Source organism: Anolis sagrei, chromosome 12 (genome assembly GCF_037176765.1).
Source record: "Anolis sagrei isolate rAnoSag1 chromosome 12, rAnoSag1.mat, whole genome shotgun sequence".
Lineage (NCBI taxonomy): Eukaryota > Metazoa > Chordata > Lepidosauria > Squamata > Dactyloidae > Anolis > Anolis sagrei.
Genome location: NC_090032.1, coordinates 22,264,985 through 22,290,523, shown reverse-complemented (window position 1 = coordinate 22,290,523; position 25,539 = coordinate 22,264,985). Strand labels below are relative to the sequence as shown.

Genomic DNA, 25,539 nt, shown 5'->3' with positions numbered 1-25,539 from the left:
GGGTTGCAGTGCTCTCAGGAAGTGAGTGATGGTACTGCAAGTCCCATCATCTATAGTCCATCCCACAAACCACACCAGGATGTATAGTGTTTAATGGGGTCTTGTTGTGCCACGTTTTGCCATGATCTGTCATTGGTGTAGATTGCACTGGTCTCAGGAAATGAACAAAGGCACTACAGGTCCCATCATGCATGGTCCATCATCCCACAAACCACACCAGGATGTATAGTGTGTTATGGGGTCTCATTGTGCCAAGTTTCGTCGTGCTCCGTCATTGGTGGGGGTTACAGTGCTCTAAGGAAGTGAGTGATGGTACTGCAAGTCCCATCATCCACAGTCCATCGTCCCACAAACCACACCAGGATGTAGATGTCAGATACCGAAGGACCCGCCAAGACCCAAAACAGTGAAGTTAAATTACGCTTTATTTGTGCCGCGCTTCGAAAGACTCCAACGGAGGAGGCAAGAAGAAGACGAGGAGGAAGGAGGAAGGGAAGGAATTGGAGGAGAGGAGGCGCCCGGCTCTACCCGCGCTCGCAGATGACCTCGATGACGCTCTGCTCCATGGGGACGGGGTCCAGGCACCGGTGGGCCGCGCTGCCCACGATCTCGTCCAGCAGGAAGTGGACCAGGTTCTCGTCCGAGACGAAGCGCCACAGGTAGAGCTGCAGGTAGTAGCAGTCCACCTGGATCTGCTGGAGGCCGAAGCGGCCAAAGGTGCGCAGGCGCACGCACTCCAGGAAGGTCTTCAGGCTGATCTTGATGATCCCCGTCAGGACCGAGACCTGGGCCGTTCCCAAGGAGAGAAGAGAACCGGGACATTCGTTAGCCCTTGGAAGCTGAAATAACTGCCTCGGTTTTGCTGCGGCACTTGTCCACCCAGCAGAGCGATTTGGCCAAATAAACCTACATCTAGAGATAGGAGCCACGTAGGGCGAGAAACACCACCACCACCACCACCACCACAAGGAGAGAAGAGACCCTTGCCATTAATTAGCCCCTCCTTCCAGACTCTGAAGAATCTGGACTCTCCTCTAAGGGAAAGGGGGCTAGACTCCTCAGATGAGTACATTGAGGGATAGGGGAAACACCACCATCAGCACCACCACCACAACAACAAGGAGAGAAGAGACTTGTGCCATTAATTAGCCCTTTCCTTCCAGACTCTGAAGAATCTGGACTCTCCTCTAAGGGAAAGGGGGCTAGGACTCCTCAGCTGAATACATTGACTGATAGGGGCCACATAAGGCCAGAAACACCACCACCACCACCACATCACCACCACCACCACCACCACCACAACAACAACATGGAGAGAAGAGACCCTTGCCATTAATTAGCCCTTCCCTCCAGACTCTGAAGAATCTGGACTCTCCTCTAAGGGAAAGGGGGCTAGACTCCTCAGCTGAAGACATCGAGTGATAGGAGCCACGTAGGGCCAGAAACACCACCACCACCACAACAACGAGAGAAGAGACTTGTGCCATTAATTAGCCCTTCCTTCCAGACTCTGAAGAATCTGGATTCTCCTCTAAGGGAAAGGGGGCTAGACTCCTCAGCTGAATACATTGAGTGATAGGGGCCACGTAGGGCCAGAAACACCACCACCACCACCACCACCACCACCACCTCCACCTCCACCACCACCACCACCACAACAACATGGAGAGAAGAGAGCCATGCCATTAGTTAGCCCTTTCCCTCCAGGCTCTGAAGAATCTGGACTCTCCTCTAAGGGAAAGGGGGCTAGGACTCCTCAGCTGAACACATCGAGTGATAGGAGCCACGTAGGGCCAGAAACACCACCACCACCACAACAACAACAAGGAGAGAAGAGACCCGTGCCATTAATTAGCCCTTCCTTCCAGACTCTGAAGAATCTGGACTCTCCTCTAAAGGAAAGGGGGCTAGGATTCCTCAGCTGAATACATCGAGTGATAGGGGCCACATAAGGTCAGAAACACCACCAACACCAACACCTCCACCACCACCACAACAACAAGGAGAGAAGAGACCCGTGCCATTAATTAGCCCTTCCTTCCAGACTCCAAAGAATCTGGACTCTCCTCTAAGGGAAAGGGGGCTAGGACTCCTCAGCTGAATACATTGACTGATAGGGGCCACATAGGGCCAGAAACACCACCTCTATCACCATCACCTCCTTCACCATCACCACAACCACCACCTCCACCACCACCACAACAACAAGGAGAGAAGAGACCCGTGCCATTAATTAGCCCTTCCTTCCAGACTCTGAAGAATCTGGACTCTCCTCTAAGGGAAAGGGGGCTAGGACTCCTCAGCTGAATACATCGAGTGATAGGGGCCACTTAGGGGCAGAAACACCACCACAACAACAACAAGAAGAAGGAGAGAAGAGAGCCGTGCCATTAGTTAGCCCGTTCCTTCCAGACTCCATGAGGAATCTGAACTCTCCTCTAAGGGAAAGGGGGCTAGGACTCCTCAGATGAATACATCGAGTGACAGGGGCCACTTTGGGCCGGAAACACCACCACCACTACCACCACCACAACAACAACCAGGGGAGAAGAGACCCGTGCCATTGGTTAGCCCTTTCCTTCCAGACTCTGAAGAATCTGGACTCTTCTCTACGGGAAAGGGGGCTAGGATTCCTCAGATTAATACATTGAGTGATAGGGGCCACTTAGGGCCAGAAACACCACCACAACAACAACAAGAAGGAGAGAAGAGAGCCGTGCCATTAGTTAGCCCTTTCCTTCCAGACTCTGATGAATGTGGACTCTTCTCTAAGGGAAAGGGGGCTAGGACTCCTCAGATGAATACATCGAGTGATAGGGGCCACTTTGGGCCGGAAACACCACCACCACTACCACCACCACAACAACAACCAGGGGAGAAGAGACCCGTGCCATTAATTAGCCCTTTCCTTCCAGACTCCATGAGGAATCTGAACTCTCCTCTAAGGGAAAGGGGGCTAGTACACCTCAGCTGAATACATTGAGTGAAAGAGCCATTTAGGGCCAGAAACACCACCACCACCACCACAACAACAACAAGGAGAGAAGAGGCCCATGCCATTAATTAGCCTTTCCTTCCAGACTCTGAAGAATCTGGACTCTCCTCTAAGGGAAAGGGGGCTAGGATTCCTCACTGAGTGATAGGGGCCAATTAGGACCAGAAACACCACCACTACCACCACAAGGTGAGAAGAAACCAGTGCAATTAATTAGCCCTTCCTTCCAGACTCTGAAGAATCTGAAGTCTCTTCCAAGGGAAAGGGGGCTAGGACACCTCAGATGAATACATCGAGTGATAGGAGCCAATTAGGGCTGGAAACACAACAACAGAAAAAAACAACAACAACAACAAGGAGAGAAGAGGCAACAACAACTACAAGAGAAGAGACCCGTGCCATTAATTAGCTCTTCCTTCCAGACTCCGAAGAATCTGGACTCTCCTCTAAGGGAAAGGGGGCTAGGACTCCTCAGATGAATACATCAAGTGATAGGGGCCACTTAGGGCCAGAAACACCACCTCCACCACCACCACCACAACAACAACAACAAGGAGAGACGAGACCCGTGACATTTAATTAGTCCTTCCTTCCAGACTCTGAAGAATCTGAAGTCTCTTCCAAGGGAAAGGGGGCTAGGACTCCTCTAGTGATAGGGGCCACTTAGGGCCGGAAACACAACAACAACAACAACAACAACAACAACAACAACAACAACATCTCCCTTCTTTCCCTCCTACAATCCTTCTCTTTTTCCTACATTTCCTTCCTCCTCTCCCTCCCCTTTTCCTTTCTTTCTTCCATTTGTTCTTTCTTTCCTCCCTCCTCCTCTGCTCCCCTTCTTCCTCCTCTCCCTTCCCTTTCTTCTTCCCTTCTGCTCCTTCTGTCAATCTCCTCCTTCTTTCCCTTCCCTTCCTTCCCTTCTCTCGTCATTTCTTTTCTCCCCTCCCTCCATTGTTCTTTCTGTCCTCCCTTCCATCCTTCTTTCCTTCCATTCCCTTCTTTCCCTCCTCCTTGTCTTCCTCCCGCCTCTCTCTTTTTCTTTCTATATTCCTCCTTCCTTCCATTCTTTCTTTCCTCCCTTCCTTCTTTTCCTCTCCTTCTTTCCATCCTTTCCTTTTCCTCTTTTCTCTCCCTTCTTCCTTCCATCTGTCCCCTTCTTTCTCTTCCCTTCCTCCCATCTCCTCCTTCTTTCCCTACTTCCCTTCCCTTCTTTCTCTCCCTTCCCTTCTCTTCTTACCTTCATTTGTTACTTCTTTTCTCCCTTCTCCTTTTCCCCTTTCCTTCTTCCCTTGTTCTTTCTTTCCTCCCTTCCTTTCTTCCATTCCTTTCTTTCCCTCCTCCTTCCCTTCCTCCCTCCCCTCTCTTCACTTCTCTCTTCCATACTTCCCTTTGTTCCTTTCCTTCATTTCCCCCCTTTCCTTCTTTCTTCCATTTCTTTTTTTCCTTCTCTTCTTTCCTCCTCCTCCTCCTCTCCTCTCCTCTTTCTCTTTCTTTTTCCCTCCTTCCTTCCATCCCCTCCTTTTTCCCCCTTTCTTTCTTTCCCTTCCCTCCCCTCCCTCTCTTCCCCTTTGCTTCCTTCCTTTTCCTTCGGCTTGGGGCTCACCTTGTTGAACTCCACAGGGCTGAAGATGTCGATGCGCTCCGAGAAGAGCTTCTGGATGTTGCTGAGCAGGTTGGTGTCCATGGGGGCACTGCAGAGAGAACAGGCAGGATGGGCTCAAGGGATTGTTTATGGTTTGCCAAAGGACTGCTCACTTCTAGAAGGAGTGCTGCACATTCCCTTATTCTTATACACAGATGATGCTATGCTAGAACTGGGAAGCCTTGGCTCTTGAGCGCTCCAGTTGGAGGTCAGCTGTGACCAGCAGTGCTGCAGAATTTGAAGAGGCACAAATGGAAAGCGAAAGAGAGAAACATGCCAAGAGGAAGGCATGTCAAGCCAACCCCAACCGGGACTGCCTTCCACCTGGAAACTGATGCCCTCACTGTGGGAGAAGATGCAGATCAAGAATAGGGCTCCACAGTCACCTATGGAGCCACCACACTTGGAGGACCATCATCCTCGGACTACGAGGATTGCCTTAGTAAAGTAAGTATCTAGTATCAGTCTTATATACTTAATGCATTGCTTTGCTAATTATTGCGAAATACGAATGCTGGAAGCTCAAAGAATTGTCTCGGTTTTGCTGCAGCACTTGTCCACCCAGCAGAGCGATTTGGCCAAATAAACCTATTGAATGATCTCCTTGTTTCTAGGAAGAATGCAAGAGGAATGGCCTCCACGAACTCGACAACAGCGAGATCCTCAAGGGATGTCAATGTCTGTATTGCCCCTCCACCCGCAGAGAAACCCATCCAGGTGAGTCTGCACCTGTCCCAGGTAAGTCTGACCTGGGGGTGTAGCTGGGAGCGTAGCGACTCTGCTGCCGGGAACTGCTGTAGACGGAGAAGGTCCTCTTGCTGGAGTCGCTGCTCTGCGCCTTGCGGACCCCTTCCTCGTAGAGGAGACCCACCTGTTCGGGAAACGCACCGCTGGTTATGGATGAGGACAACAGCATTTCACAGAATTGCATAGTTGGAAGGGATCCCCAAAGGACATCCAGTCCACCCCTCTTCTGCCATAAAGGAAGATGGAGTAAGTAGATGAAGGAACCAATCACAGAATCCCAGAGTCGGAAGGGACCCCCAAAGGCCATCCAGCCAAACTCCAGTCCGACATTCCAATCAAAGCCTTCCTAACAGGTGGTCATTCAGCTTCTGCTTAATAATAATAATTGAATCATAGACTCCTTCCCAACAGATGGCCACTCAGTCTCAATAGTCACAATCAAATATCTCCTGACAAAAGGCCAGCCAGTCTCTGCTTATTATTAATCTCCTTTTGCCATAAAGACACAATGTGATCCCTCCTGACAGATGGTCATTCAGCCTCTGCTTAACAACAACAACAACAACAACAATAGAACCATATCATCCTAGAGTTGGAAAGAGACCCCAAGGGCCATCTAGTATAATAATAATAATAATAATAATAATAATAATAATAATAGAACTGTACAATCCAAGCTCTCAAGGGCCATAAAACAACAACAACAATAATAACAACAACAACAACAACAAAACAACAATAACAATAATTGAACTGTACAATCCAAGATCTCAAGGGCCATAAAACAACAATAATAATAATAATAATCCCTCCTGACAGGTGGTCATTCAGCCTCTGCTTAACAACAACAACAACAACAACAATAGAACCCTATCATCCTAGAGTTGGAAAGAGACCCCAAGGGCCATCTAATAATAATAATAATAATAATAATAATAATAATAATAATAATAATAGAACCGTACCATCCAAGATCTCAAGGGCCATAAAACAACAATAATAATAATAATCCCTCCTGACAGATGGTCATTCAGCCTCTGCTTAACAACAACAACAACAACAACAGAACCATATCATCCTAGAGTTGGAACGAGACCCCAAGGGCCATCTAATAATAATAATAATAATAATAATAATAATAATAATAATAGAACCGTACAATCCAAGATCTCAAGGGCCATAAAACAACAACAAGAATAATAATAATAATCCCTCCTGACAGATGGTCATTCAGCCTCTGCTTAACAACAACAGAACCATATCATCCTAGAGTTGGAACGAGACCCCAAGGGCCACCTAATAATAATAATAATAATAATAATAATAATAATAACTGAACCGTACAATCCAAGATCTCAAGGGACATAAAACAACAATAATAATAATAATAATCCCTCCTGACAGATGGTCATTCAGCCTCTGCTTAACAATAACAACAACAACAACAACAGAACCATATCATCCTAGAGTTGGAACGAGACCCCAAGGGCCATCTAATAATAATAATAATAATAATAACTGAACCGTACAATCCAAGATCTCAAGGGACATAAAACAACAACAACTACTACAACAACAATAATAATAACGATGACAATACTAGTAGAACCATAGAATCCTGGAGTTGGAAGAGCAATCCAGTGTAATTCCCTTCTGTTATGCAGAAAGGCACCACCCGATCCCTCCCAACAGGTGGGCACCCAGGTTCTGCTGCAAGGCCTCTGACCTGGACGTCGATGGCGGTGGCATCCTCCACCACGCGCTTCATGACGGCTCGGACATTGCGGGGCTCGATGGTGGCCACCCAGTCCCGCGTCTCCACGCTCTTGCGCAGCATCTGGGAGACCACCAGGCCTTGAACTTTCACGTAGTGGTTCAGCAGCTTCTGGGCGGCTTCGCGTGCCTCGGCGCAAAGGGCCGTCACCGGGGTCACTGGCGAGTGGTCCTGCGAGAGAAGGCGGTCAGGTCATCCTTGTCGCAAGGGTAGGAGAAGAGTAAAACACACACAACACTCCTGCGAGGTGGACATGTGAATCCCATCCTATCACAGGATCTCCTCCAGGTGCGCAATGGGAAGGAGCCAGAGCTCCAGTGTGCTTATTCAAGGTCAAAGGCTGGGATATGAAATCTCTGTCCAACTGTGACCAAGACTCTGCAGTGTGCCTGCTTTTTGACATCTGCAAATCTGTAAATAGTTGTATGCCGCAACGACTGAAGAATCAACCTCCAAAGGAGTTTGGGTGGAAGCCAGAGCTCAAGTGTGCTTGTTCCAGGTCAGAAGCTGAGATATGAAACCTCTGTCCAACTGTGACCAAGACTCTGCAGTGTGCCTGCTCTTTGCCATCTACAAACCTGTAAATAGTTGTATGTAGCAACTGCTGAAGAATCAACCTCCAAAGGAATTTGGATGGAAGCCAGAGCTCAAGTGTGCTTATTCCAAGTCAGAAGCTGGGATATGAAATCTCTGCTAACTCTGACCAAGACTCTGCAGTGTTTTGGGGATCAGAACTAACCGCTTGCCTATGAGAAAGTCTGTCCCATTGAGCAGCTGGAGGAGGATGTGAAAGGATGGCATTTACGTGCCTACTTCGCAGGGGCGTTGTGTGTGTTTTCTTATCTTCTCTACCACCGATCTCCAATTTGGGGACTGCCTGTAGTATCTCTATGGGGGTCTCTTAAGGATCAACCTATGATCAACTTCCATCGGAAACTGATTACATAATAATAATAATAATAATAATAATACCACCTGCATTGTAATAACAACAATAATAAATTATCTGAATAATAATAATAATAATAATACCTGCGTTGTAACAACAACAACTATCTGAATAATAACAATAATAATACCTGCATTGTAATAACAACAATAATAAATTATCTGAATAATAATAATACCTGCATTGTAACAACAATAAATTATCTGAATAATAATAATAATAATAATAATACCTGCATTGTAATAACAACAACAATAAATTATCTGAATAATAATAATAATAATACCTGCATTGTAATACTAACAATAATAAATTATCTGCCTAATAATAATAATAATAATAATATCTGCATTGTAACAACAATAAATTATCTGACTATTACTACTACTAATAATAATAATAATAATACCTACATTGTAATAACAATTATAAATTTTCTGTCTAATAATAATAATACCTGCATTGTAACAACAACAATAATAAATTATCAGATTAATATTAATAATAATAATAATAATTGCATTGTAACAACAATAAATTATCTGACTGATAATAATAATAATAATACCTGCATTGTAATAACAACAATAATAAATTATCTGAATAATAATAATAATAATAATGCTCTAGAGTGGCACAGGAAGACCCAGAGGTCTCTTGAGAGGTAATTTCTTGGATCAAAATACATATTTTATTTATGTTTATTCAGCCTAGCCTGTGTTGCGCATGGCTGACTCCAATGCTGCAATCAGGAAGCACACCGATTGTGCAAAAGGGGACAGAATGTACCCATGTTAGTTTCCGCTTCATCCTCTATGGGTTTTCCCCACTTTTTTCCTCTTTATCTGCGGTCACAAAGCACAAATCGTTCCTTTTAAGGGCGTTGCAATCCCTCCGTGGCCCTCAAAACGACCCCAATGAACCCACAAGAAATGGATGCACACCGCATGGAAGTTCACAGGATCCCAGTGTTGGAAGGGCCCCCCAAAGGCCATCCAGTCCAATCCCCTTTGGCCTTAACGGCACCACCAAAGCCCTCCCAACTGATGGCCATCAGTGCTTCGCTTCCAAATCTCCAAAGAGACTCCATCGCATGCATTCCACAGTCCCTCTTCTCTGCCCTTTGAATCCATGGCTCTATATTGTACATTTGTGTGTGTATTAGGGCTGTGCAAAAATGTTGTTTCTGTCTCATGTGCCTTATAGCAAGTTTCATGCCGATCGCTCTTACAGTTTTTCTAAAAAATGCTGTTTGTAAAAACGTTTAAAACGTCTCCAAAAATTAGGTTGTTAGAGTGAAAACCTCTGAAACTTGGTGGGCTTAGAGTGGTTTAGAGTGGCTTCAAACTACAAGAAAGGAGATTCCACCTAAACATGAGGAAGAACTTCCTGCCTGTGAGAGCCGTTCAGCAGTGGAACTCTCTGCCCCGGAGTGTGGTGGAAGCTCCCTCTTTGGAGGCTTTGAAACAGAGGCTGGGTGGCCATCTGTCGGGGGTGCTTTGAATGCAATATTCCTGCTTCTTGGCAGAATGGGGTTGGATTGGATGATGGCCCAGGAGGTCTCTTCCAACTCTAGGATTCTAGGATTCTATGGTAAATTTTGAAAATTCCACAAAAATTCGTGGATGAGCGAAACTTTCTGAAATGTCGAAAGCTTAGAAGGGTGAATGTGTTCTACAATTTTTGCTAATTTTGTGCCAGTTTCTCTTGTAGTTTTTTTTAAATGTTGGTAAAACTTTGGAAATTCCTCCAAAATCAGTGGATGAGCAAAACCTTCTGAAACTTGGTGGGCTTAGAATGGTAAATTTTGAAAATTCCCCCAAAATCCATGGATGAGTGAAACTTTCTGAAATTTGGGAGGCTTAGAGAGGTGAATGTGTTCTATGATTGTCAAAAATTTCATGCCAATGGCTCTTGTAGTTTTTTTAAAAAAGCTGGTAAAAACTTTGAAAATTCCCCAAAAATCAGTGGCTGAACAAGACCTTCTGAAATTTGGTGGCCTTAGAGTCGTAAATTTTGAAAATTCCCCAAAAATCAGTGGCTGAGCGAAACTTGGGAGGCTTAGAGAGGGGAATGTGTTCTATAAATGTCGCAAATTTTGTGTCGGTGGCTCTTGTCATTTTTTTAAAAAGCTTTGAAAATTCCTCAAATATCCATGGATGAGCAAAACACTTGGGAGGCTTAGAAGGGCAAATGTGTTCTACGATTGTCAAAAATTTCACGCAATTGGCTCTTGTAGGTTTTTTTAAAAAAAAGTTTGCAAAACTTTAAAAAAATCCCCAAAAATCAGCGGCTGAGCAAAACCTTCTGAAACTTGGCGGGCTTGGAGTGATAAACTTTGAAAATTCCCCAAAAATCCATGGATGAGAGAAACCTTCTGATATTTGGGAGGATTGGAGGGGTGAATGTATTCTACGATCGTCAAAAATTTCATACCGATGGCACTTGTAGTTTTTTTAAAAAAAGTTTCTAAAAAATTTGAAAATTCCCCAAAAATCCATGGATGAGTGAAACTTTCTGAAATTTGGGAGGCTTAGAGGGGTAAATGTGTTTCACGATTGTTGAAAATTTCATGCAATTGGCTTGTTTTTTTTAAAAAAAAACTTTGTAAAACTTTGAAAATTCCCCAAAAATCCATGGGTGAGCAAGACCTTCTGAAACTTGGGAGACTTAGAGGGGAGAAAGTGTTCTACAATTGTTGCAAATTTTCTGCCAATGGCTCTTGTAGTTTTTTTTTTAAAATGTTGGTAAACACGTTGAAAATTCCTCAAAAATCAGTGGCTGAATGAAGCCTTCTGAAACTTGGTGGGCTTAGAGTGGTAAACTTTGAAAATTCCCCAAAAATCCATGGATGAGTGAAACTTCCTGAAACTTGGGAGGCTTAGAGGAGTGAGTGTGTTTTACGATTGTCGAAAATTTCACGCAATTGGCTCTAGTCGTTATTTTTTTAAAAGTTTGTAAAACTTTGAAAATTCCCCAAAAATCAGCGGCTGAGCGAAACCTTCTGAAACTTGGTGGGCTTAGAGGGGTGAATGTGTCCTACGATTGTCGAAAATTTCACACAATTGGCTCTTTTTTTTTTTTAATTGTAAAACTGAAAATTCCCCAAAATTCAGCGGCTAAGCAAAGCCTTCTGAAACTTGGCGGGCTTAGAGTGGTAAATTTTGAAAATTCCCCAAAAATCAATGGGTGAGTGAAACGTTCTGAAACTTGAGAGGCTTAGAGGGGTGAAAGTGTTCTACGATTGAAATTTTCATGCAATTGGCTCTTGTTTTTTTTAAGTTTGTAAAACTTTGAAAATTCCCCAAAAATCAACGGCTGAGTGAAATCTTCTGAAACTTGGTGGGCTTAGAAAAGTGAATGTGTTTTACAATCGTACCAAATTTCATGCCAACAGCTCTAACAACAAAGGTGAAAGGAGCCCCCGAAGTATCCCATACACACATACACCTGTCTCCAGGTGAACTCAGGTGCTTACCTGGACCAGGAACTGCTCGTCGGTGAGGGTGAGGATGTAGCTGATGGTGGAGGCCTCATAGTCCAGGCAGAGACGGGAGAGGAGCAGTAGAAGGGCGGGAGGGGTGCAGCCGCTGCCCCCCCGCTCGCCCCCCGCAGCCCCGCCCTCGCAGAAGCCCACCGCCGCCTGGCAGAGCGAGCGCAGGAAGGCCACCACCAGCCCCTCGCGCACTCCCTGGCTGCAGAACGCCCCCTGCAGGAAGGGAGGAAGAAGGCACCTCTTAGTAATTCTCAATTAGATTTGGATGGTCTAGATCAGTGTTTCTCACCCTTCCTAATCCCGCGACCCCTTAATCCGGTTCCTCATTTTGTGGTGACCCCCAACCACAACATTATTTCCGTTGCTATTTCATAACTGTCATTTTACTACTGTTATGCATCCTCGTGTAAATATCTGCTATGCAGGGTGTATTTCCATTCACTGGACCAAATTTGGTACAAATCCCCAAATTTGAATACTGCTGGAGTTGGGGGGGATTGATTTTGTCATGTGGGAGTTCTAGTTGGTGGGATTTATAGTTCCCCTACAAACAAAGAGCATTCTGAACTCCACCAACGATGGAATTGAACCAAACTTGGCACACGGAACTCCCATGACCAAGAGAAAATACTGGAAGGGTTTGGTGGGCATTGACCTTCAGTTTGGGAGTTGTAGTTCACCTACATCCAGAGAGCAATGTGGACTCAAACATTGATAGATCTGGACCAAACGTGGCACAAATACTCAATTTGCCCAAATGTGAACACTGGTGGAGTTTGGGAGGAAATAGACCTTGACATTTGGGAGTTTTAGTTGCTGGGATTTATAGTTCACCTACAAACAAAGAGCATTCTGAACTCCACCAACGATGTAATTGAACCAAACTTGGCACACCAAACTCCCACGACCAAGAGAAAATACTGGAAGGGTTTGGTTGGCATTGACCTTGAGTTTGGGAGTTATAGTTCACCTACATCCAGAGAGCATTGTGGACTCAAATACTGATAGATCTGGACCAAACGTGGCACAGATACTCATTACGCCCAAATGTGAACACTGGTGGAGTTTGGGAGGAAATAGACCTTGACATTTGGGAGTTGTAGTTGCTGGGATTTATAGTTCACCTGCAAACAAAGAGCATTCTGAACTCCACCAATGATGGAGCTGAACCAAACTTGGCACACAGAACTCCCATGACCAAGAGAAAATACTGGAAGGGATTGATTTCGCCATTTGGGAGCTGTAGTGCTGGGATTTATAGTTCACTTAGAGTCAGAAAGCGTTCCAAATCCCACCAACAATAGAATTGGGCCAAATAAATAAATATTATAGGTATATATAATATATTATAATGCTACATTATATTATATTATTAGAATAGCAACAGAGACAAGGTGGAACTGTTGCTGGGATTTATAGTTCACTTAGAGTCAGAGAGCATTTTGAACCCCACTAACATAGAATTCGGCCAAATAAATAAATAAATATTATAGGTATATACAATATATTATATTATACTACATTATGTTATATTATTAGAATAGCACAGGAGACAAGGTGGAACTGTTGCTGGGATTTATAGTTCACCTACAATCAGAGAGCATTCTGAACGCCACCAACAATAGAATTGGGCCAATAAATAAATAAATATTATTATATACAATATACTATATTATACTACATTATATTATATTATTACAATAGCAACGGAGACAAGGTGGAACTGTTGCTGGGATTTATAGTTCACTTACAATCAGAGAGCATTTTGAACCCCACCAACAACAGAATTGGGCCAAAGAATAAATAAATATTATAGGTAAATACAATATATTATATTATACTACATTATGTTATATTATTAGAATAGCACACGAGACAAGGTGGAACTGTTGCTGGGATTTATAGTTCACTTAGAGTCAGAGAGCATTCTGAACGCCACCAACAAAAGAATTGGGCCAAAAAATTATAGGTATATACAATATATTATATTATACTAAATTATATTATATTATTAGAACAGGAGACAAGGTGGAACGCTGGGATTTATAGTTCACTTAGAGTCAAAGAGCATTTAGAACCCCACCAACAATAGAATTGGGCCAAAATAAATAAATAAATATTATAGGTATATACAATATATTATATTATATTATACTACATTATATTATATTATTAGAATAGCAATGGAGACAAGGTGGAACTGTTGCTGGGATTTATAGTTCACTTGACGTCAGAGAGCATTCTGAACCCCACCAACAATAGAATTGGGCCAAATAAATAAATAAATAAATATTATTTACAATATATTATGTTATACTACATTATTTTATATTATTAGAACAGGAGACAAGGTGGAACTGTCTCTGGGATTTATAGTTCACCTACAATCAGAGAGCATTCTGAACCCCACCAACAACAGAATTGGGCTAAACTTCTCACGCCAAAAGAAAATACTGGAAGGGATTGATTTTGCCATTTGGGAGCTGTAGTGGCTGGGATTTATAGTTCACCTACAACCAAAAAGCACTCTGAACCTAGCCCACAGTGGGTTCCTAAGACCATTTTTTTCCTGCATTGGCGTATTCTCTGCTTCCTAACAGATCAGAGGCAACTGGCCACTCAGTCTAACAACCGAAGTCAACTGCCTTGTCTCAAAGGTGTTTCCTAACAGATCAGAGGCAACTGGCCACTCAGTCTAACAACCGAAGTCAATTCCTTTGTCTCAAAGGTGACGATCTCGAGGAGGTGATGCTCGGGCTCACCTTGAAGTAGGGCTGGCTGGCGAAGGTGATGTCCTTGGCGGTGAAGAGGTGGACGTAGGAGAGGACGGCCTTGACCTGGTTGAGCAGGGCGGCCGAGAGGGAGGCCAGCAGCTCGGCCAGGCCGGGGCCCTCCTTGCCCAGGGGCCGGGGCAGCGGGGCGGCCAGGGCCTGCCGCACGTCGGTCAGGCACTCCCCAAAGAAGCCCCGCAGGGCCTGCAGGTACTGGCCGGTGCGCTCCCGGGCCGCCCGCGCCACGATCTCGCTGCCCTCGGCCTCGGCGGCGGCCAGGCGGGACTCGGGCACCAGCTGGGCCAGGGCCTGCAGCCGGCGGTGGAAGCGGTCCAGGGCGCGCACCAGGAGCGAGTTGTCGCCCAGGCCCGTCTCCCGGCGCAGGCGGCGTTCCACCAGGGCGAAGTAGCGGGCCAGCAGCCCGTCCACGAAGGCGGCCAGCTGGTGCCGGGCCGTGGGGGCCCCCTCCCGCGAGGCAAACAGCGCCTGGTAGGAGGCCGCCACCAGGCACAGGTTGCCCACAAAGCGGCTGCAGCCCCGATCCGTGAACTCCAGGATGTCCGACGGAGGAGGGGCCCCGACGACCCCTTGGCTGCCCCCCACTTCGGCCTCCAAGGTTTCCAGCTCCTCCTCCAAGCGGACGCCCGCCTGGGACAGGAACTCCGCGCACAGCTCCTCCGCCGGTTCGCCCAGCAGCAAGAGCAGCTCCACGCATTCGGCCAAGTCTTTGGCCCCGGAGCCCCCCTCCCTGCAGGGAGAAGGGAAGTATCACCATCATCATCATCACCATCATCATCATCATGACCTGCATCAGAGGAGCCCCATGAACAACTTCCGTCAGAATTTTATTCATACTGAAGTACTAGTAGAAGTTGTAATAACAAATGTATTACTCGTCTTGTAATAATAATGAATGTATTACCCGTCTGGTGGTGGTAATAATAATAATAATAATAATAATAATAATTATTATTATTATTATTATATTACTCACTTTGAAGTAGTACTAGTAGTAGTAATGAATATATTACCCACCTTGTAGTAGTACCTGCAGTAATAGTACTACTACTACTACTAATAATAATAATAATAATAATAAATGTATTACCCGCCTTGTAGTAGTACTAGTAGTCATCGAGTCATCAGCAACCAGTCAATTAATTAATGATAATGTAGTAATGATAGTGAATGTATTACCTGCCTGGTGGTAATAATAATAATAATAATAATAATAATAATAATAATAATAATAATAAATTTATTACTCATCTTGAAGTACTACTACTAGTAGTAATTAATATATTACCCGCATTGTAGTAGTAGTAGTACTAGTAGTAATAATAATAAGTGTATTACCCGCCTTGTAGTAGTACTAGTAGTAATAACAATGAATGTATTATCCGTCTGGTAATAATAATAATAATAATAATAATAATAAATGTATTACTCGCCTTGAAGTACTACTACTGCTACTAATTAATATATTATCCGCCTTGTAGTAGTACTACTACTAGTAGTAATAATAATAATACGTGTATTACCCACCTTGTAGTAGTACTAGTAGTAATAATAATGAATGTATTATCCGTCTGGTAATAATAATAATAATAATAATAATAAATGTATTACTCGCCTTGAAGTAGTACTACTAGTGGTAATTAATATATTACCCGCCTTGTAGTACTACTACTACTAGTAGTAGTAATAAGTGTATTACCCGCCTTGTAGTAGTAGTAGTAGTAGTAGTAGTAACAATAATAATAATGAATGTATTATCCGTCTGGTAATAATAATAACAATAATAATAAATGTATTACTCATCTTGAAATAGTACTACTAGTAGTAATGAATATATTACCTGCCTTGTAGTAGTACTTGTAGTAGTAATAATAGTAATAATATTGATCGATCTACCTCTGAGAGGGTTGGACTGGATGGCCCCTGGGGGTCTCCGTGATGCACCTACCGGAACCTCTGGCGCAGCTGGAGGGCGAGCCCGGCCATGATCTTGTTGCAGTCGTCCTGGATGCCGCGGAAGGAGGGCATGTGGCGGTACTGGTGCAGGACGGAGCGGGCCTTGCTGTGGTAGCGCACCGCCTGCCCGTAGGCCTCCAGCTCCAGGCATTTGGTCAGGCGGCTGGGAAGCTCAAACAGGAACTGCAGCTTGCGCAGCAGCGCGTGCACCCCTGCGCCAGGCACAACACATGTCAAGAACACGCAGAATAATCATCATAACAAAATGGTCGGTACTTTTATTTCTATTCCCATGTCCCCCTCTTTTAGAAAGTCACACTTGGCACGTATTCCCGAGATTCCCCACATAATTGGATACATTTCTGTCAACAATGAACAACCCTATTCACTTTCCCACATAATCACCAGACAACTGGATATATTTCTGACAACGATGAACAAGTTTTCTGAAGCCATCGCAGAAGAAGTTGACACTCTGTTTCCGCAACCACATCTCACGTTTCTCTCAACCACTATTCGCTTTCCCACATAATCACCAGACCATTGGATACATTTCTGCCAACGATGAACAACCACTATTCACTTTTCCACATAATCACCAGACAATTGGATACATTTCTGCCAACAATGAACAAGTTTTCTGAAGCCGTCGCAGAAGAAGTCGACACTCTGTTTCCGCAACCAGTGTCTCACAGCTCTCTCAACCACTATTCGCTTTTCCACATAATCACCAGACAATTGGATACATTTCTCACAACAACAAACAAGTTTTCTGAAGCTGTTGTGGAAGAAGTCGAGACTCTGTTTCCGCAACCAGCGTCTCATGGTTCTCTCAACCACTATTCGCTTTTCCACATAATCACCAGACAAGTGAATACATTTCTGCCAACGATGAACCAATTTTCTGAAGCCATTGCGGAAGAAGTCGACACGCTATTTCCGCAACCTGCATCTCACGGTTCTCTCAACCACTATTCGCTTTTCCACATAATCATCAGACATTTGGATACATTTCTGCCAACAATGAACAAGTTTTCTGAAGCCGTCGCGGAAGAAGTCGACACTCCGTTTCCGCAACCAGCGTCCCATGGTTCTCTCAACCACTATTCACCAACAGTGAACAAATTTTCTGAAGCTGTCGCGGAATAAGTCGACACTCTGTTTCCGCAACCAACCTCTCACGGTTCTCTCAACCACTATTCATTTTTCCACAGAATCACCAGACAATTGGATACATTTCTGCCAATGATGAACAAGCTTTCTGAAGCCGTCGCGGAAGAAGTCGACACTCTGTTTCCGCAACCAACATCTAATAGTTCTCTCAACCACTATTCGCTTTTCCACATAATCACCAGACAATTGGATACATTTCTGCCAACAATGAACAAGTTTTCTGAAGCCGTCGCAGAAGAAGTCGACATTCTGTTTCCGCAACCAACGTCTCACGGTTCTCTCAACCACTACTCACTTTTTCACATAATCACCAGACAATTGGATACATTTCTGTCAATGATGAACACATTTTCTGAAGCCGTCGCAGAAGAAGTCGACACTCCGTTTCCGCAACCAGCGTCCCATGGTTCTCTCAACCACTATTCGCCAACAGTGAACAAATTTTCTGAAGCTGTTGTGGAAGAAGTCGACACTCTGTTTCCGCAACCAACCTCTCACGGTTCTCTCAACCACTATTCATTTTTCCACATAATCACCAGACAATTAGATACATTTCTGCCAACGATGAACAAGTTTTCTGAAGCCGTCGCAGAAGAAGTCGACACTCTGTTTCCGCAACCAACGTCTCACGGTTCTCTCAACCACTACTCACTTTTTCACATAATCACCAGACAATTGGATACATTTCTGTCAATGATGAACACATTTTCTGAAGCCGTCGCAGAAGAAGTCGACACTCCGTTTCCGCAACCAGCGTCCCATGGTTCTCTCAACCACTATTCGCCAACAGTGAACAAATTTTCTGAAGCTGTTGTGGAAGAAGTCGACACTCTGTTTCCGCAACCAACGTCTCACGGTTCTCTCAACCACTATTCGCTTTTCCACATAATCACCAGACAATTGGATACATTTCTACCAACAATGAACCACCACTATTCACTTTTCCACATAATCACCAGACAACTGTATACATTTCTGTCAACGATTAACAAGTTTTCTAAAGCCGTCGCGGAAGAAGTCGACACTGTTTCCGCAACCAGCATCTCACAGTTCTCTCAACCACTATTCGCTTTTCCACATAATCACCATGACAATTGGATACATTTGTGCCAACTATGAACAACCACTATTCACTTATCTCAGGCATTCAAAGCTCCTAATAATAATGCGGTGGGTATGGAGGTCCTACTGTAGGCACCTTGGGCATTTAAAACACCTAATATAATAATAATAATAATAATAATAATAATAATAGTAACCCCCTTACCGGAGAGCTTGGTGATCTGCTCGTGCTGGTCCTGGAGAGTGCTGCTGATGCTGGCGCTGAACTCGGTGATGACGGCCATGTTGGCGGCCAGGCAGTCCATCTCGTCCTCCATCTTCTTGAAGTCGTTCTTCATCTTGCGGATTGTGTCTGGAAGAAGGAAGGAAGGAAGCACCATTTCGTCACCACTGAAAGCAGGCCTGGGCCAACCTTTGACACCCCCCCCCCCCCAGGGTCTCTGGTCTCCAACTCCCACAATTCCAAAAAGCTGGTAGGAATAATAATAACAACAACAACAACAACAACACCAAAAGACTGTTAACTGGCACAAATGGGAGTTGTAAGTCTTTCAAAATAATAATATAATAATGTGTATATGTGTGTGTGTGTATATATATATATTTGTTATCTATATAATAGTATTATTATACAACGAAGTTATTTCTATATTCGATTATGAGATAGGATTATGTTTTATCTAGGAGACGAATTGACTTGTTTTTTTTATTATTGTTATGGTTTTACTTGATGTTAATGTTTTTAATTGTTTTTATGTTTGATGATGTTGATGGCATTGAATTGTTGCCTTGTGAACCGCCTCGAGTTGCCTGCAGGCTGAGAGGGGCAGTATACAAATGTAGAAAATAAACAAATTTTATATATATATATATATATATATACACACACACACACACACACACACACACATACATACACACACACAGAGTAGTCTCAATTATCGAACATAAATGGGCCGGCAGAATGTTGGATAAGCAAAAATGTTGGATAATAATAAGGAGGGATTAAGGAAAATTATGTTATGTATTATTCGCCTAGTAGTAGTAGTAGTAGTAGTAGTAATAACAACAATAATAATACATGTATTACCCACCTTGTAGTAGTAGTGGTAGTAGTACTAGTAATGAATGTATAACCTGACTGGTAATAATAACAGTAGTACCCATCTTATAATAATAATGAATATATTACCACCTTGTAATAATAACAGTCAATGTATTAACCAGTTTGCAATAATAATAATGAATGTATCATCCACTTTGTAAAATAATAACAAAAATAATAGAAAAATAATGTATAATAATAAATGTATAATAATAATAACAACAATAATAATAATAAATGTATTACCTGCCTTGTAGTAGTAGTAGTAGTAACGAATGTATAACCTGACTGGTAATAATAATAACTGTAGTACCCATCTTCTAATAATAATGAATATATTACCACCTTGTAATAATAACAATCAATGTATTAACCAGCTTGCAATAATAATAATAATAATAATAATAATAATAATAATAACAACAATTGTATTAACAACCTTGTAAAATAATAACAATAATAATAACAATAATAATAATATATAATGCAATAATAAATGTATTACCTGCCTTTTGGTAGTAGTAGTAGTAGTAGTAATGAATGTATTACCTGACTGGTAATAATAATAGTAGTAGTACCCATGTTATAATAATAATCAATATATTATCCCCTTGAATAATAACAAAAAATGTATTAACCAGCTTGCAATAATAATAATAATAATAATGAATGTAAAATAATAACAAAAATAATAGAAAAAATAATAAATGTATTATTAAATTATTATTATTATCTCTACGTGGGGTTGCCTTCGAAGACTGCTCGGAAGCTCCAACTAGTCCAACGCTCGGCAGCCATGATTTTAACAGGAGCGGAGCGCAGGGAGAATACAACTCCTTTGCTGCTCCAGCTCTACTGGCTGCCGATTTGCTACCGGGCTCAAATCAAAGTGCTGGCGTTGGCCTTTAAAGCCCTAAACAGCTCTGGCCCAACCTACCTATCCGAACGTATCTCTGCCTATGAACCCACCAGGACTCTAACATCTTCTGGGGAGGCCCTGCTCTCGATCCCGCCTGTGTCACAAGCGCGGCTGGCGGGGACGAGGGACAGGGCCTTCTCTGTGGTGGCCCCTCGGCTGTGGAACGCCCTTCCCAGGGACATTAGATCAGCTCCTTCGCTAATGGTGTTTCGAAGGAAACTAAAAACCTGGCTGTTTGAACAGGCGTTCGGATAAACAGTGCAATGTACATGATGAATATAGGATATAGGAATATAGGAACGGAACTATGGATGACGAATTTGGATCACGATTTGTTAATGTGTTGGTATTGATGTGTTATTACCATGTATACTATGTTGTTAATGGTTTTTTAAATTTTGTATGTTGTTGGATTGACTTTTTGCTCTTGTTGTGAACCGCGTTGAGTCGCCTACAGGCTGAGAAACTGCGGTATACAAGCAAAGCAAATAAATAAATAAATAAATAAATGTACAGTATAATAATAATAATAATAAATGTATAATAATAATAATAATAATAATAATAATGTATTTATATCCTGCCTTTCTCTCCGCAAAAAACTCAAAGCGGCTTGCGGCCACACAATTTAATAACAATTAAATACTGGGCTCAATTCAAAGTGCTGGCGCTGGCCTTTAAAGCCCTAAACGGTTCTGGCCCAACTTATCTATCCGAACGTATCTCGGCCTATCATCCCACCAGGACCCTAAGACCTTCTGGGGAGTCCCTGCTCTCTATCCCGCCTGCTTCACAGGTGCGGCTGGCGGGGACGAGAGACAGGGCCTTTTCTGTGGTGGCCCCTCGGCTTTGGAACGCCCTCCCCATAGAGGTAAGATCAGCCCCCTCGCTGGTGGTGTTTCGAAAAAGATTGAAGACATGGATGTTCAAACAAGCATTCGGTTAATCCGGTGCAATGAATTTGATGATCAAAGGACTGGTAATCACAGAAGATGAAATTGGATTGCGATTTTAGTTAAGAGATGCATTGGATTGTTATTGGTGGCCCAATACTGTGTACTGTGTATGTGTTTTTTATGCTTTTTAAATTGAATATTGTTGATTGTTGTAGTGTTGTAAACCGCGTTGAGTCGCCAATTTAGGCTGAGAAACAGCGGTATACAAGCGCAGTAATAAATAAATAAATAAATTTAAACACTATTAAATGTCTGTAGAGAAATGTTTATTATAAAGTGTTTATTATACTGTGTTTAAACTGTATTTATGTTTTACATTGGTTGCCATGTCCTAGCTGTGAGAGATAGGTTGCCATGGTGACAAGGCAGAAGAGGAGGTGGGCGGAGCTTAAGGAGAAAAAGGTTTGAAAGTGACAGTTAATTTTCAGTCAGGAGGATGAGACCCTGAGAGGAGGAGCAGAGTCAGATAGGACTCTGGAAAAGTAGTTCTGTCAGGAGGATGAGACCCTGAGAGGAGGAGCAGAGTCAGATAGGACTCTGGAAAAGTAGTTTAGTCAGGAGGAAGAGACCCTGAGAAGAGGGCAGGGTCAGTTAGGGCTCTGTGGTGTGAAGCAGTGTAAATTCAGTTAGTTCTTGGTATTTGTGAATATTTCTTCAGCAAGGGAGCTGAAGGAGAAACCTCGTTAGATTGCTTGAGTTAAAAAGAATCTAACAGAGGGGGATTTAGGATCGCCAGTAGTGGAAGACTGGAGATCAGTGGTTTGATCCGGTATAGGACAAACAGTGTGAATATTCACAACAGGGAACACTGAAATAATAAAGCACTTCACTGAAGAAGGAGTTTATAAGATTGTAACATCAGAAGCCTGAATGTATCTCAACCAAGCCATATTGTAACCATCAAGCATGTGCCAAGTTCAACATCTCAATATTGCAACAATTACGCTTTGTTAACAATAAACTTGTTCTCTTTGTTATTTTAAACCTGCCTCATCTCCATTGATTTTACGTTCGGTGTATTCCACTCTACCAAAGTTACCTCACAACGCAAATAGGGATAAACAGAGACTTTAAGACCAGCGTCTCTAAACATATTGGTGGCAGTTTAATTTAATAGCAGTCTAGGAACTTCCTTACATTTTTGGTGGTCCCATTTGGTGGGATTAACGCACGACTTTACATTTTATTGGTGGCATTGATACGTCTTTACAATGTCAAATTACGTTATGATTTGACAAATTCATAACATCATGAAAACATCATGTTTTACCACAAATTGACAGAAAAATCAGTTCAATACACGTAATCACTGTATTTACGAATTTAGCACCAAAACATGGCAACGCTGGATGAGCGGAGGTCAGAGAAGTGTAGCACAACTTTAGTATGATGATATTGTATATATATATATATATGGGGGAGTGGCGTCCTTCTTTACCGGTGGCGGAGATGAACTTGTTGTAGTTCTCGTAGACCAGGGTCTGCATGTCGGAGTCCAGGGCCCGGATCTGCTTCACCATGTCAGTCTCGCAGTCCATCAGCTGAGACAGCGGGCACTCCCGGCGCAGCTGCAAGCAGGAGGCAAAAAGGCACAGGCAACATTAAAACAACAACAACAATAATAATAATAATATTTTTTTAAAAAAATTATTTATACCCCGCTACCATCTCCCAAGGGACTCGGTGCGGCTTACATGAGGCCGAGCCCAAAGTACATCACTGACATCCATCACAAATATCAAAATGCAGGAAAATCAATTTTAAAAATATTTATTTATTTATGTATTTATTTATTTACGGCATTGATATGCCACCCTTCTCCCTCCCAACAGATGGCCATCCAGCCTCTGCTTCCAAGCCTCCACCACACTCCACAAGGGGCAGAGAGTTCCACTGCTGAACAGCTCTCTCTCACAGTCAGGAAGTTCTTCCCCAGGTTTACTTATGATTATGATGGTATTGCAATTCCATAAGTTTGGAAGTGAATCAAAACCCTCCCAACAGATGGCCATCCAGCCTCTGCTTCCAAGCCTCCACCACATTCCACAAGGGGCAGAGAGTTCCACTGCTGAACAGCTCTCTCTCACAGTCAGGAAGTTCTTCCCCAGGTTTACTTATGATTATGATGGTATTGCAATTCCATAAGTTTGGAAGTGAATCAAAACCCTCCCAACAGATGGCCATCCAGCCTCTGCTTCCAAGCCTCCACCACACTCCACAAGGGGCAAAGAGTTCCACTGGTGAACAGCTCTCTCTAAGTCAGGAAGTTCTTCCCCAGGTTTACTTATGATTATGATGGTATTGCAATTCCATAAGTTTGGAAGTGAATCAAAACCCTCCCAACAGATGGCCATCCAGCCTCTGCTTCCAAGCCTCCACCACACTCCACAAGGGGCAAAGAGTTCCACTGGTGAACAGCTCTCTCTCACAGTCAGGAAGTTCTTCCCCAGGTTTACTTATGATTATGATGGTATTGCAATTCCATAAGTTTGGAAGTGAATCAAAACCCTCCCAACAGATGGCCATCCAGCCTCTGCTTCCAAGCCTCCACCACATTCCACAAGGGGCAGAGAGTTCCACTGGTGAACATCTCTCCCAGTCAGGAAGTTCTTCCTCATGTTTACTTATTATGATTATGATGGTATTGCAATTCCATCAGCAGGGAAGTGAATGAAAGCCCTCCCGACAGATGGCCAGCCTGCCTGTGCTTTGAAGAGGCGTGGGGGGGGGGGGAGTGACCAGGCTACCTTGGTGAGGAAGGCCTCTGGGTCGAAGTGGGGCCCGTTGATGTCTGTGGGCCCTCCCTCCAGGCCCAGCAGGGCCGTCTGCTCGGGGCTCTCCTGTTCCTCCTGCTTCTCCATGTTCTTCGTCTTCTCGGGGAGGCCATAGTAGAGCTTCAGCATACCGCGAGGCCTGGGCCTTCCTGCCTCCGACGCCGAGCCCTTCCCTGCCGGAGGGGCAGACATGCGGGCCCCACTCGCCCGGGTCGCGCACCGGGGGCTTCTCCCGCGGGAACGACACCACCAGCAGCGCCAGCCCCGCACGCAGCGCCACCAGCACCAGAGACACGTCCCCCAAGTGCCGCATCCCACTTCCGCCTCCCACCCCACTTCCGCCCGTCGCCCGGGAGACACTTCCGGCACCCAGCGCAGACACGCCCACCGCCCGGTGACGCCCCCTCTCCAGGCCACGCCCCTCCGCCTCCAGGCTACGCCACACCCTCTTCAAGCCACTCCCGCTCCAGACCACGCCCCCCTCCCCAGGCCACGCCCCGTTCGCCTCTCCCAAGTGGAATAATCATGATTCCACTTCCGCCCGTCTCCTTGGCGACACTTCCGGGACCGAGCGCCGACACGCCCACTGCGCGGTGACGCTCCCTCTCCAGGCCCCGCCCCTCCTCGCGCTCTCTCTAGGCCCCGCCCCCCTCTCTAGGCCCCGCCCCTCTTCGCGCTCTCTCCAGGCCCCGCCCCCTCTTTCCAGAACACGCCCTCTCTCTCCCAGGCCCCGCCCCCTCCTCGCGCTCTCTCCAGAACACGCCCCCTCCCTCTCTAGGCCACGCCCCCTCCTCGCACTCTTTCCAGAACTCGCCCCCTCCCTCTCCAGAACACGCCCCCTCTCGCACTCTCTCCAGAACACGCCCCCTCCCTCTCTAGGCCACACCCCCTCCTCGCGCTCTCTCCAGGCCCCGCCCCCTCCCCTTCAGGCCACGCCCCTCCTCGCGCGCTCTCCAGGCCACGCCCCTCCCTCTCTAGGCCACGCCCCCCTCGCGCGCTCTCCAGGCCACGCCCCCTCCCTCTCCAGAACACGCCCCCTCCTCGCACTCTCTCCAGAACACGCCCCCTCCCTCTCTAGGCCACACCCCCTCCCCGCGCTCTCTCCAGGCCCCGCCCCTCCTCGCGCTCTCCAGGCCCCGCCCCCTCCCCAGGCCCCGCCCCTCCCTCTCTAGGCCCCGCCCCCTCCTCGCTCGCTCTCC

At 44.7% G+C, this 25,539-nt stretch overlaps 1 protein-coding gene across 1 annotated transcript; it reads right to left on the bottom strand.

Annotated features, from left to right (window-relative positions):
* Positions 1-407: 407 nt before the first annotated feature.
* VPS51 (VPS51 subunit of GARP complex) lies at positions 408-24,686 on the bottom strand. The gene is made up of 10 exons (XM_067472589.1): positions 24,314-24,686; positions 23,005-23,134; positions 18,792-18,938; positions 16,344-16,563; positions 14,369-15,125; positions 11,589-11,819; positions 7,114-7,332; positions 5,390-5,511; positions 4,602-4,689; positions 408-785 (listed from the first exon to the last, which is right to left on the bottom strand). Exons 1-10 carry the CDS (start codon positions 24,530-24,532, stop codon positions 525-527), a joined length of 2,394 nt encoding a protein of 797 aa, XP_067328690.1. The 5' UTR covers positions 24,533-24,686; the 3' UTR covers positions 408-524.
* Positions 24,687-25,539: the final 853 nt, after the last annotated feature.

What these genes read in the sequence shown, in the direction of transcription:
- VPS51 (XM_067472589.1), bottom strand. Translation starts at nt 24,532, where the DNA reads ATGTCTGCCCCTCCGGCAGGGAAGGGCTCGGCGTCGGAGGCAGGAAGG. An exon ending in CAAGTTCATCTCCGCCACCG is followed by an intron (nt 18,939 to 23,004) that starts GTAAAGAAGGAC and finishes TCCTTCTTCCAG; the next exon opens with ACACAATCCGCAAGATGAAG. An exon ending in GCCCTGTGGAGTTCAACAAG is followed by an intron (nt 786 to 4,601) that starts GTGAGCCCCAAG and finishes GGAACGGCCCAG; the next exon opens with GTCTCGGTCCTGACGGGGAT.